At 48.8% G+C, this 12,500-nt stretch overlaps 2 protein-coding genes across 2 annotated transcripts; both read right to left on the reverse strand.

The window, feature by feature from the left end:
- Nucleotides 1-4,326: 4,326 nt before the first annotated feature.
- GUITHDRAFT_162455 (hypothetical protein) lies at nt 4,327-7,613 on the reverse strand (the record flags this gene model as incomplete). The annotated part of the gene is made up of 9 exons (XM_005835239.1): nt 4,327-5,049; nt 5,132-5,251; nt 5,304-5,399; nt 5,446-5,996; nt 6,044-6,131; nt 6,362-6,500; nt 6,638-6,888; nt 6,932-7,030; nt 7,077-7,613. 9 exons carry the CDS (start codon nt 7,611-7,613, stop codon nt 4,333-4,335), a joined length of 2,598 nt encoding a protein of 865 aa, XP_005835296.1. The 3' UTR covers nt 4,327-4,332.
- Nucleotides 7,614-8,599: 986 nt separating this feature from the next.
- On the reverse strand, nt 8,600-10,379 carry GUITHDRAFT_136829 (hypothetical protein; the record flags this gene model as incomplete). The annotated part of the gene is made up of 12 exons (XM_005835240.1): nt 8,600-8,682; nt 8,971-9,089; nt 9,138-9,215; nt 9,383-9,455; nt 9,506-9,545; nt 9,592-9,663; nt 9,711-9,770; nt 9,827-9,872; nt 9,922-9,965; nt 10,010-10,054; nt 10,124-10,178; nt 10,225-10,379. The coding sequence occupies 12 exons, from the start codon at nt 10,377-10,379 to the stop codon at nt 8,600-8,602; spliced, it is 870 nt and encodes a 289-aa protein (XP_005835297.1).
- Nucleotides 10,380-12,500: the final 2,121 nt, after the last annotated feature.

Here is a 12,500-nt window from a genome sequence, read left to right on the forward strand (position 1 = left end):
AGTTCAATTAACATCCCAATCGCAAAATCCAAGTCTGGGCCAGCAGAGGAATCAAGCATTTGAAATCTCGCGACTCAAAAGACCGTCAGATGTTAAGAACATCCTAGGTCGTTGCATGGTGAAAAACGATGGAGGGCAATCAAAGTCAGGACTTGAGTCTACATTAGCGGTTCAGCAAGAATGCAAGACGTACCTAGCTCAGAATGATCAATTTTTCAAACAAAGTACACCAGGTCCTTTTGATCGTCAATGGGCAGAGAGTCCGACACTCATTTCTTCACGGATGGAAGACTCGGAAATGCAAGTCCCTTCCCCAATCCGTTCACAGCCTTTCTCCGTACCGAATAAGGGCCAATCAATGTTCTTAGATACGGTGAATGCCATGCCGGACAAAGAAAGTCTTTTTGCAAATTTCGATACCAGCGGCAAGACGGATGTCCATGAGCCTTCCAAAGAGTATGCCATGGATATCCCTCCTCAACACACAGAAATTCCAGTTTTCCGTTCGGTAATCTCACACCAGCCCTTGGATTTGGCATCTGCTCAAGATTCTATGACTCCAGCTTTTGACGAATACAGGGAACAGTCTTTCAAACTGAAGGAAAACAAGCTGCCTCCTCTGTACATTCCACAAGCTGCAGATCTGGAAGAGGAAGCATGCGAACTCCTCAACGCTGCACGTAATGAGCTACAGCTGCTGACTGAGGATTGGAAAAATTCAATCTCTACCGCAGCAGCAAAAGAGCAAGAGGTAATGAACATCACTATGTCTGCGATGTGTGATGTATTCGTTTTCAGATACGCTCACTGCAAGGAGAGATCGAGCGATTGAAGTCCATCATGAGTAACCTGCAGGAAGAAAAGGAAACCATTTCTGCAGAGATGTCAAGAATATTGGCCAGCAAAAACCACTTGCTAACGGAGCTTGAAGAGGTACACCTCCCTTGTAGTGAGCGAAATCAAATAATGATACCTGTAGTCTGAAAGGCGCATGGAAAAGATGCAACACGAGATGGAGATTCTTTCGAATGCAAATCTTGCCTATGAAAGCCATATTCGTGAAAAAGATGTCAAGGATGCATCTATGTATTCCGAAGAGGTCAAGAACCAATATGAGAGCAAAATCTCGGTTTTGGGCCAAGAATTGCATAATGCAAATGTAAGTCTGATGTTTCTTTCCCTTTTTATGAAACTGAATTCAATATTGCAATCAGGCTGATCGTGAGAGGCTTTGGGATCACATTGTTTACCTTGAAAAATCCGCTTCGGATGCAGAGCAACTCACTGCAAGCCAACGGCAGCAACTTGCTGCCCTTTGTGATGCCCTGGAAGGAGCTGAGTTTGAAAGGCAACAGTTGGAAAGGTCCCTCAACGCCACACAACTGAGTGAGGAAGCTTCGAAGAGTGCTCAACGGAATCTTGAAAATATAATTTTCGAATATGAGAGTCAGATAGAATCCATGAAGCAGGAGATGGCGGCAAGATACATGGAAATCGAAAATTGGAAATCATCCTTTGTTTGTATCAGCCAGAATTTGACAGAGACTACAAATTGTTTGAACGAGTTGAGTCAGGCGAAGTTTAAGCTGGAACGAGAGTATCAGGCTCAAATTCAGATGCTGCAATCGAAACTTGATGACGTGCTGCAAGACAGTGAAACCAAAGCCAAATCCAATACGGATCGTACTCTCAGACTTGAAGCTGAATTGAATGCTACGGCTTCCAGATGTCAGGAGTTATTGAGACGAAATGATGTGTTGACTAAAGAAATTAACACTCAAAAGAATAATTATGAACAGAAACTTATTCAATCTTTGGAAGCTGCAAAAAAGGAAAGGGAAAACCTTATCCAAAAGGCAATTAGTGAAGCAAAGGATAGCTACCAAGTGGAATACGACTCACTCACATCAAAAATGAATCAAGCTGAAATGATGGTACCACTTCTTCTTGATATGAAATGAATGATTTGACATGTTTATAATTTTGCCAGATATCACAAAAAGATGGAATACTCAAAGATATGGAACTCAAAAATCAAGAATTCAAGAAGCAAATTGATTCTCTCAAAGAGAAAGCAAGTCAATTAGAGGCCCGTAACAAAAATCTAGACTCGAAGGTTCATACCATGGAATCACATTGCGAACAACATACGGCGGAGTTGAAACACACACAACAAACTTTGCAAGCAAAAGTAGGATCTTGTTTTTCTCCCAATGTACATTCTTGTAGAGTCTGATCGATGGTTGCAGGAAAAAAGGATGAATAAGACGGCAATAGATCTCGAGGCAGCGTGTGAAAAATTGCAAGAAACTGAAATCCGACTGAAGCAGACCATGATGGAGAACAATCGCTTGCAAATTCAAATTCAAGAGGCCCACAACAATCTAACTGAGTTTCAATCAGCCAAGGACGAAGAAATCAGCAAAATTCAATTCAGAGCCTCAGAAATTCAAACTCTTTGTGAATCACTCAAAGCTGAATGCGGAAGGCTTGAAAAGGACAACGATGCATACAACAAAAAACTTCAAGTATTCGAAAATGAAAACGAAAACCTTAAACAAAAAATTAAGGATCTGAGATATCAAACAGAAAACAGCAATCTGGAAAAGGGAAGTGTACAATCTGAATTGAGGGACAAATGCTCTCGAATCGAAGAGCTTGAAAACTTGGTGTTACGGATCGAGAACAGAGAGAAAGATTTGCGCTCAGAAAATGAGCTAATGGTAAGTTACCTATTCTTGCACATTGCGTACCGCAGTTGTAATTTTGTTGAAATAGATTCAGAGGAGCCGTGAGAGGGAGTCCGAAATGATATCTCTCCAGCAACAAAACGAAAATTTGATGATGAAGTTGTCTCAAGAAAATGAAATTCTGAGAGCGCAGTTGAATGATACCGCTATGACATGCGAAGAGCAGAGGGCTAGAATGAACGATTTTATTGCGAGAGCTGAAGCATCGGAAAGGAGGTGCAGAGAGGCCGAAAAGATTGCAAGGGAAGCAACAAGAACTGCAAGCAAAGACCTCAACTTGGTACAGGTAATTTGATAGATGCGTTTCTTTGCTTGTGCGTGTTTGATATTGAACAAAGGCGCAAGCTTCCCATTTGAGACAGCAAGTTGATGCGCTCACGAAGGAAAAGGAAAGTGCGCTTTATTCCCTCCAAAGGAAGGAGCAGGAAATGGAGAAATTACGTCTCGAGTTGATGAACAGAAAGAATGGCATACACCCAACCGATAGAAATGACGTGATGGAAGATGAGCCAGTGGCAGAGAATGACAAGATTGGAAACATCGATGCATTTTCCAAGGAAGAATCACAAGCAATCGGGAATGCAGAGATCATGCAGTCCGTGATTGCACAGCGCACTCGGGGTAGGATCAACAATATCATGGAAACAGGGACCAAACCCTCGGCTGTTGATCCAAGAATGTCCGCACCGTTGTCAACAGGGAGTGCCAGAACAAGATCGAGGACGTCCTATGCTCAATCTCAGGATGGCCAAGGTGAGATAGTGCTACATGTTCCTCTATTGTGAAATTTATGCTTAACAGAACAATCTATCTTACAATCAGTCATCGCCGCAAGGACACGAGGGCGAACGGCGGAGAAAGATTCCATCTTTGTCTTGAGACACATCCCTGTGAATGGCGGGAAATCTCCTGTCGACATTCCGGAGACGGTCCAGTTGACTCATACTGGGTAGACTCATGCGAGCTGGACTGCTCTCTGCTAATTCACTGCGTAGGTTCGTGATTGGAAGGGTGGGTGCAGATCTTTGCCTCACGTCAGGTGATATTCCCCATCTGCAGCCTCTCAGAGGTCTGAAAATATCACTTTCAGGATACGTAAGCAGAAAGCATGCGCAATTCCAAAGAACTGCCCTTGGCTGGAGAGTGCTTGACACAAGCACGAATGGGCTCTGTGTGAATGGGGTGAGGCTCAGCCAAGTCTTGGTTTCACGATTGAAAGGTGTTCTAGATCAAAGTGAGGAGTCAGCAGCTCTCTGATGGGGATGTCCTATTGTTCGAAGTGCCGCAGACAGTTGGCTTCGGGCAGGTAGCTGAATTCAGTCTGAGCAACTTCGTTTGTAACTGAATGCCCTGCAGGAGGTTCCAAAGCAGTGGGATGAGAAGAGCCATTTTCGTTTTCGATTCTGCATAGAATCTCCCGGAGCCTAACCCTTTCACGAGCATTATTGCCATACTGAAATGTGTCCATCCTTCGTGACCATTCGTGACTTTGTACAGTGACCGTAAGAGTAACACTGAGACTTGCTTATTTGAATTCAGGTTGAATATATTGTTGTGACCAATTAGACCTTAGTCTCCCGACTTACTGAATGGTTGATCCTGCGAAGGATATTCTCCTTTCCTTGCCTCGGATCTGCCTCTGCAGCATGGTCTGCTGGAGGTTTAGCTCATTAATCTTTTCCTCCTTGTATTTTTCGAGGACTTGCACGTAAGATCTCTCAGCGAAGAACAGCACGAGGATGAGAGAAACCAGGAACCAGGCGAGCAGCGGAGTCTGAACAGCCTGGAGTAGGGGAGAGAAGAACAAGTTTGACTGTATGTCGGCGGCAACAACAGAGGCAGGAGAAGATGAGTAGAAGAGATAGTTGGTAGATGCCGACTCTGCAACGCTATTTGTCTTGAGGGCATCTGAGAGGCAGGTGGAGGCTGTGATGTTGACTGCGAAGCAAGCGCCGCTCGTTCCATTGCCAGAAGCGACAAGCTCTGTAAGCCTACAGCACAGCAGATCCGATGTGCTCGAGGAGAAAATGAACCATACGTAGTAGAACCAGCCAAGGAAGAGAAACAAGGTGAAGGAGTAGAAGAGGGCGAAGTAGACTCCCCCATCCTTGACGTCAAAGGGTCTGACCGGCTTTGCGTTGTAGTTGAAGAGGATGTAAGAGTCAACCTGGAACTGCAGGAACCAAAGAATGAATCCAATGAAAATGGCAAAGGGAAAGTGGGGCAGCGAGAGCCAGAGGAAGATTTGTTGATACAGCACTTTGATGATCTGGGCCGAAGGTCGAAACTCGTCCTTGGCCTGAGGAAGCATCAGCACACGGAGGGTTTGGACAAGAGCGGAGGAGCGAGGAAGAGCAAGGAACAGTGGATTTGAGAGAGACCAGGCTGGGTTTGTTGAGGATCTTGGTGTACAGGAAGTGGAATCCAACTGCGAATCCATATGCAGTAGCCATGTTGATGATAACGTCCGTGTAGAATAGCGCAAAGAAAGTCGAGCCAGCCTGTAAGTCTTGTCGTCACTCCCTGCGATACGAAGGCAACAGCAGCCATCACCTGATCTTCGCATGTCAGGTAAGAACAGCTACGGAGGAGGACGCGCTGGAGGCCAAGGTTGTCTGCTCCATGGAAGAGGATGAAAACGAGCGCGACCTGGACGTCTAAAGGTGAGGGGAGGAGAAGAACTCAACGGGCCTGCCTGGATCAGCGCGTTCAGGATCTTTGCGGCGTAGAGTCGGGAGACTCTCATCTTGAGCACGAAGGCAGGGTCGTCCCACTCCTCGAAGTCAACGCAGAAATCGACCACCTGTGGCATGATGCCGTTGACAGCAGAGGGGATGATGTTGGGCACAAGGGCGAGGAGCTGGCCGGTGAGACCGGAGGAGTTGTTAACTCTCCCTGTGAAGAGGATGAACTTTGAGACAATTATGGTGGACCATCCTCCAGCCAGCGCGATGAAGTTGAAGAAGAGTGAAACGCTCCTCTTGACATACAGCCTCGTCCACTCCTGTTGGCTCCTGTTGCGAATCCTGTCGGCGAGCTCGTCCTCGAACTTGAGAATTCGAAAATTCTGAGAGATAGCATCTTTCATGTCCTGAGCTGCCGAATCGTCTGCAATGGCCCAGTCCCATGCCGTGAAAGCAAGTTTCGCATATCGCTGCGGCTCCTTCCCCCAGTTTTGTACTTCGATGTCAAACATCTTGCCGTATTCCACGGTGACCTTGTAGCTTGCCAAGAGAACGATCGATCCTGCGTGCTCAGATGAGAGGATTTCACTCCGTCACCCTCAATCTCACCAACAGAAGCGAACAGAAAGGATGCATAGATAGTGGACATGCTTGTGTCGACAGTAGAGAAGAAGAAGAATTGCGGGTAGATCGAAATCTGCGAAAGAAATGGTCAGCGGGGTTCTCAGCCAACACCATCTACTGTTTCACCCTCTTCCATTTTCAAATCCCCCCTCCCTTCCCGTCCGCTATCCCCCCCGGCCTCCCCGGCCCCCCCCCGCTCCCACATTCGCGTCTCACCCTCCTCTCCCCTCCCTCCTCCCCCTTCCCCCTTCCCAACACCAACTCCTCACAACTTCCCTCCCTCTTCGAAGGACGAAGGCCTACCATTTTGAAACTGCGGGTGCTCAAGTATCTGATGAAGTGGAATATGAAGACGAAGAGCCAAAGGAGGATCACAGTCCACATGGTCGTTTGCAAGATCCAACGGTAGAACCAGAAGTAGAGAGAGACACCGGACCCGAACCTGCGTAAACTATCCTTCACACGAGCTCATCTACTGCCATCTTCTCCTGCTTCTGCTACCCCCCTTGACATCCTCCTCAACCCCGCCTCCCACACTTCTCCTCCCTCCTTTCCCTATCTTCTCCATCCTCTCCTCACCTGCTCTCTGCTGCACGTGATTGTCTGTACAATATGTCATGCTGTCTTAGAGAAGTCTTGAAAGCTCGCAGTCGAATCCTCAGCAACTTCATGATCCCGAGTGCTGTGGACTGCGTCATATCGTCCTCCTGTTCATACTCGAGTCCGAGCTCCATCGCCCTGCGCCTTGCTTCCTCTCTCTTGATGCGAGCTTCCACCTCCCTGAACTTCTTCTCCTCTGCAGCATTCGATGCCTTCACAAGCCCTCGCTCCTACACTCATATCACATTCGTGCTCTAGAGGATGGCATGTTACCTGTGTCTGCACGTTCCAATCCTCGAGCCGCTCCTCCAGCTCAACTTTGTCTGTCCGAAGCCTCTTCAGCTGCTTCTTCAGCTTCTGGTTGATCTCCTCCTGTCTTTCAATGAGTTCCCCACCGAACCGTAACGGAGACGAGGACCTGTTCAGCAAGCTCCTTTGCCAGCGTGGAGACAGCTGCATCAACGCGGCTAAGGCGCTTCTCCACATCCTGCAGGTCAAGGCGATTCTGATTGCGACGAGCATCTTTCTCTGTCCCGAACCTCGCGCCATCGTCATCGGGGATGTCGTCCTCTACCACCGTCTTGAACTCAACGGGAGGAACGAAGGACTTCTTCTTCTCCTCGCTCGCGTCTTTTTTCCACAGCTCATCATAGTTCCCACCCAGGTCGTCCTCAACTGCTTCCTGAAACTCTTCCAGGGGGATGAAGGAGCCGAACTTGGGCTCAATCAGCTGCAGGTCGGGAGCTGATTCCTCCACAAACTCGGTTTCGGAAGAGCTCACTTGACCGGGGATGATATTCGTGAGCTTCTCTTCTCCAGAATCCTCGAGGAAGGGAGCTCCTCTAAGCCTCAGAGAGCCGCCTTGTCCTCGAGAGGTGGCAGCATGAGGGCCCGACCATACCTCGGGCTCCTCAATCTCCACAAACTCATTCAGATTCACGTTCCTGCCCTCCATCGCTGGAGCGTCGCTAGCTCATATCAGCTCCTCTGGTCCCCCTCATGTTGTCGGTGCATGCCCCTCCCCCTCCCTCCCCCTCCCTCCCCCTCCCTCCCCCTCCTCCCCAGCTCCGGCGCGATCCAGCATCAACCGACGGTCCAGCGCGCGGCAGCATCGCAATGCTACCCAATCTTCAAGGTTTTACTCAAAGTTCAAGGCGGGCAACTGATTGTAACGGTTTAAAACGGTTTAATTCGTAACGGTAGATAACGGTTGAGAAACAATCGATTCCTTCCTCAAGTTCCATCGGCGATGACGCGTGAGTGCGGCATGCGGACGCGGGAGGAGGGGGAAGAGGAGGAGGAGGAGGAGGAGGAGGAGGAGGAGGATGGAGACGTACATGGCAAGATAGGTGGAGGAGGATCATCATTAGGCGATGCGGATGCAAGGAGTGTTAGAGGCGATCAGATGGCGATGGCCTGGTAAAATGGGGTTCGAAAACTTGGGGACTGCGCTGCAGAGGGGAGGGAGGCAGCGCCTCTTGATCACCTGTTCAGCATGTGGCTTCCTGCGTGACTGACGTGTTCCTGTAGGAGGAAATCAGAGAGACATCGACAGGGCGCGCGCACAAGCGAGGTGATGGTTCGTGCGTGGAAGATTGATGGTTTGAAAGGATTTATTCAGGGCCGCCAAGAACGGAGGAGGAGGCAAGAAGGACGATGGCCTGACTCCCCAGCAGCGCAAAGAAAGGTGCTATGAGTATACCCCTTCCCCGGCCCATGTCGTTAATATGATGTACAGGGATGCGGCGGCCCTTGCGGAGAAAATTAAGAAGAAGCAAGAGGCATCGGGCAACTAGCATTGGCTTTGAACAGGACAAGAACTGTACAGTAACCCTCACGAGAGACATAAACATAATGATTTGAAGCCAATGAAGCCAATAAAGAAAACATGATGATGATGATGATGAGGAGGAGGAGGAGGAGGAGGAGGAAAGAAGTGAATTAGTTTTCTGCCTCGTTTGCCCACAGTGATGCCTGAGTCTTGGTCAAGCCGAATGATGAAGTGTTGATTGAGACGATGATACCTGTAGGATCTCATAGGACGAGACAGATGTCCTGCAGACAAACTCAATCTCATCGTCTCATCGTCAAGCTCACAACCCTTCTTGCGATTCGCGGACCCTGTCCATCATGTACGAAGCTGCTTCCCTCTCGGTCTTGTTGCACGACGAATCATGTTCCTCCTCCTCCTCCTCCTCCTCCTCCTCCTCCTTGTCGCACAACCACTTCTTCCAACCCTGCTCCTCCCCACCTACACTACCACCTCCTCCACCACCCTCCAACCCCTCCCCTAAACCCGCTCCCCCTTTCACCTCCACCCCCCCCCCCCTCGCTCTTCCTGCCCGCCCCCACCAGCTTCTCCTGCCATACCTTGCCAGGGAGGAATTTGTCTCGGAGCTGATCGAGACAATCTCGCTTGAGGTGTGGGTGCCTGTGCCTCTCCCATCAAACTCTGACAGCAACCTCAACGCTGCCGCACCTCTGCAAGAAGGTCGAGACCAGGGAAACAAAGAAGTCCTGTTGCTCTCTAACAACCAGGAAGCCTTTCACGATCAGACTGAGAGTACCGTCAAGACGGGGAGGTAACAGCAAAAAGCAGCTACTTGCACAAGTACTTGAAGGGCTCTACGTTGCCCTTGCCATGACCTCCGAGGAAGCTGATGACTTCGCTCGGTAACCTCCGCCCCTGTCAATGCAACTCGCCGCCGTCCCTCGTGTCCTTACCTCAAGGCAGTTCGGTCGGAAGAGGCTGGTGCGGGGTCGAGGGGGAAGAAGATATCGCGCAGGCAGTGCACCCCTGTAGCAGAAGAAACTCAAAACAGAACCAGTCAAGCAAGGGAGGGTGACCGTTATCATCGAAGACGAGGCGGTTGGATTGATCTTTGACCTGCTCAGAGTGCTGAGTGTGTGGGGGGCAGCGTCAGGAGTCGCACGTGCAGGAAGTAGGAGAGAAGGAAGGATCCAGCGTACGATTGGATGAAAGACGCCCTTGCTGCCTGGTAGGTCTGGGGGAGAAAAAGTGAGGCACAAGTGAAGCGAGCCAGAGGCGCACTGGAGAATGTGAAGGACCAAAGGCGGCTTCGAATCTGTGAGAGATGGCTCCGTCGTGGTTCTTCCATGGCATCAGTCAAGAGCAGAGTGTGCAGACAGGAAGCGATGAGAACAAACCTTGATGGTACGCTCTGAGAAGTTGAGTTGAAGCTCGATGACAGCCCTAAAGAAAGAGTCAGAGGAAGGCAAGCACTCGTCATCGACCGGAACACCTGTCTTCAGCGAATGGAAGGCAGTTTCTGGCAGCGAGGATGATCTGTTTGCAGTGAGGGCGAGGAAGAGCCAAGACGAGGCTGATACCTCCACCTGCCCTCTTGCAAGCAGCAGCTTCATCGCATTGATGAACTGTCAAAAACACGAGAAGATGAGAGGGTGGAGTTGGCGCAGGTGAGATGATGAGGGATAAGTAGATACCTGAGATGTGAGGATCTGTTGTCTGGTGTTTGTGTTCATCTCTATCAGACACCACCTGAACTGCCTTGTTAGGACGATATCTAAGTGCCACAACTCTCCACCTTAGCTGCTGCTCGCCGCCTCCTTGGGACGAAGTCGAAGTGAGAAAACCAGCAACGACGGTCGACTGGTCGACCGCGAGGTCTTCTTGGACATCGCGGATCATGCTGTCTGAGACGATCCCACAGATGGTGACTGACTCGGAACAGGTCGTCATGGTGAAGCTGAAGCAGGTGTGAGGAGAACCGAAGGTTGACTGACTGACTGACTGCCTGCCTGCCTGCCTGCCTGCCTGCCTGCCTGCTAATGTCACTTACTTGCTTCCTTGATCAGCGACGATTGCTTGTACTCCGTTTATGAAATACTGAACCGAAAAGTCATCTGTCTGATGAGCAGTCCACCGCACATGTGCATATTCCAACATTTACCATCACCATAACCACCATTATATCATCATCAACATCAGCAGCAGCAGCACCACCACCACCACCACCACCACCACCAACAACAACAACAACAACCACAACCACAACAACAACAACCACAACCACAACAACAACAACCACAACCACACACACACACACACACACACACACACACACACACACACACACACACACACACACACACACACACACACACACACACACACACACACACACACACACACACACACACACACACACACACACACACACACACAACAACAACAACAACAACAACAACAACAACAACAACAACAACAACAACAACAACAACAACAACAACAACAACAACAACAACAACAACAACAACAACAACGTTGCAGTTTGCTTTTTGGAATCCAATCTCTTACCTTGCATCTGCTCGCATGATCAACAACATTGAGGGCATGGCAAGTGCGGAAGATCTCAAACAAACAACTCTCCTCCTCAATGACATCTGAAAAGTCTGAAGCAAGGGAAAGGATTCAACGACTAGAAACGAGGCAGGTGCTACATGAGTCTGACCGAAGAACTTCTCAATGTGGTTCAAGACGTCACGGCCCAAAGACTTGCTCTGAGTGGACTGACGAAAAGCCCGATCGCTGGAATCGTTTCTTCCAACCTTCTTGTAAAGCTCATAGAAGAGTTCGAAGCTGATGCCCATTTCCAGTCGAAGGAGAGGAGAGATTGCCCTTCTGACTGAACGGTGTTTCCTGAGTACAACCTCCTTTCAGCAAACAGTACCGCGCAGTTGACATCATCTCTACATAAATTCCACAAGAACCACCTCAACACAAGACAAACAACACAGCAACAATCACCTGGCACAGCACTGAAGTGCTAACAAGATGCTGTGAGATTTGTCATGGCGGAGCGCAACCTGCATTGCTCCACGTCAGCGAGAATCGTGTGAGGGCGAAGAAACGATCAAGTGTGGCAACAGGAAAGGATGCCAAGGGGAGGAGAGACCTGAAGTAGTTGGGGGAGGCAGAGGAAAAGTTCTTGGCTGTTTGCCTCGTTCCAGCTGCACTCATGAAGTAAACAGTTGGCAACGTATCTCGCGATGTGTGGCTGAAGACTGTCTGTAGATCTTCTTGACGGATCATTCTTGAGGTCTTGAGAGCTCGTGAGGCTATCTCGGATGATTTTCATCACTGCAAGCATGGAGACAGGACGCATGATTGCAAGCGCATGTTTCTGATCGAAAGGAAAATCAATCTTATTCATCATCTTCGACATCAAGAAGGTAGCGCGCCATTCGTCATCTTCGACATCATCATCATCATCATCATCATCATCATCATCATCATCATCATCATCATCATCATCATCATCATCATCATCATCATCATCACCATCATCATCACTTCATCATGATAATAATCAAATTCATCTCCTTGACATGCAATTACACAGCCAGTTTCATGCACTTGTCAACACTGTTGTCAAAGGGGCTATCACCGAGCTCAAAACATTCATCGAGGACAAGACGGCAGCCGCTATACAACAGGACGCTTCTCCCTGAAGAGACGAGGCTGCCATAGGACGTTCTAGAAGGCACTTCTTCAGCTGTAGCCGAAAACGTTAGGCGATGCTGAAGAAGGAAAAATGGAGGGAGGGGGGAAAGAGGGTTAGAAAGAGGAACGAAAGAGAATAGGAAGAGGAACAAGAGGAAGGAAAAGATGATAAACTGAGATGAACAAAATGATACAAAAACACAAGATAGCTGAACCATGTTGTTCGTTCAAAGGAAATGACAGCAGAAGGTGATCAAACAAAACAGGAGATGAAATGCCAGACAAATTACACAGAGAAGGTTGAAGTGTTGATACAGAATTCCCCCTTAGATAAAAATGAAAACCAACCTCGTCGAA

This window comes from Guillardia theta (genome assembly GCF_000315625.1).
Source record: "Guillardia theta CCMP2712 unplaced genomic scaffold GUITHscaffold_22, whole genome shotgun sequence".
Lineage (NCBI taxonomy): Eukaryota > Cryptophyceae > Pyrenomonadales > Geminigeraceae > Guillardia > Guillardia theta.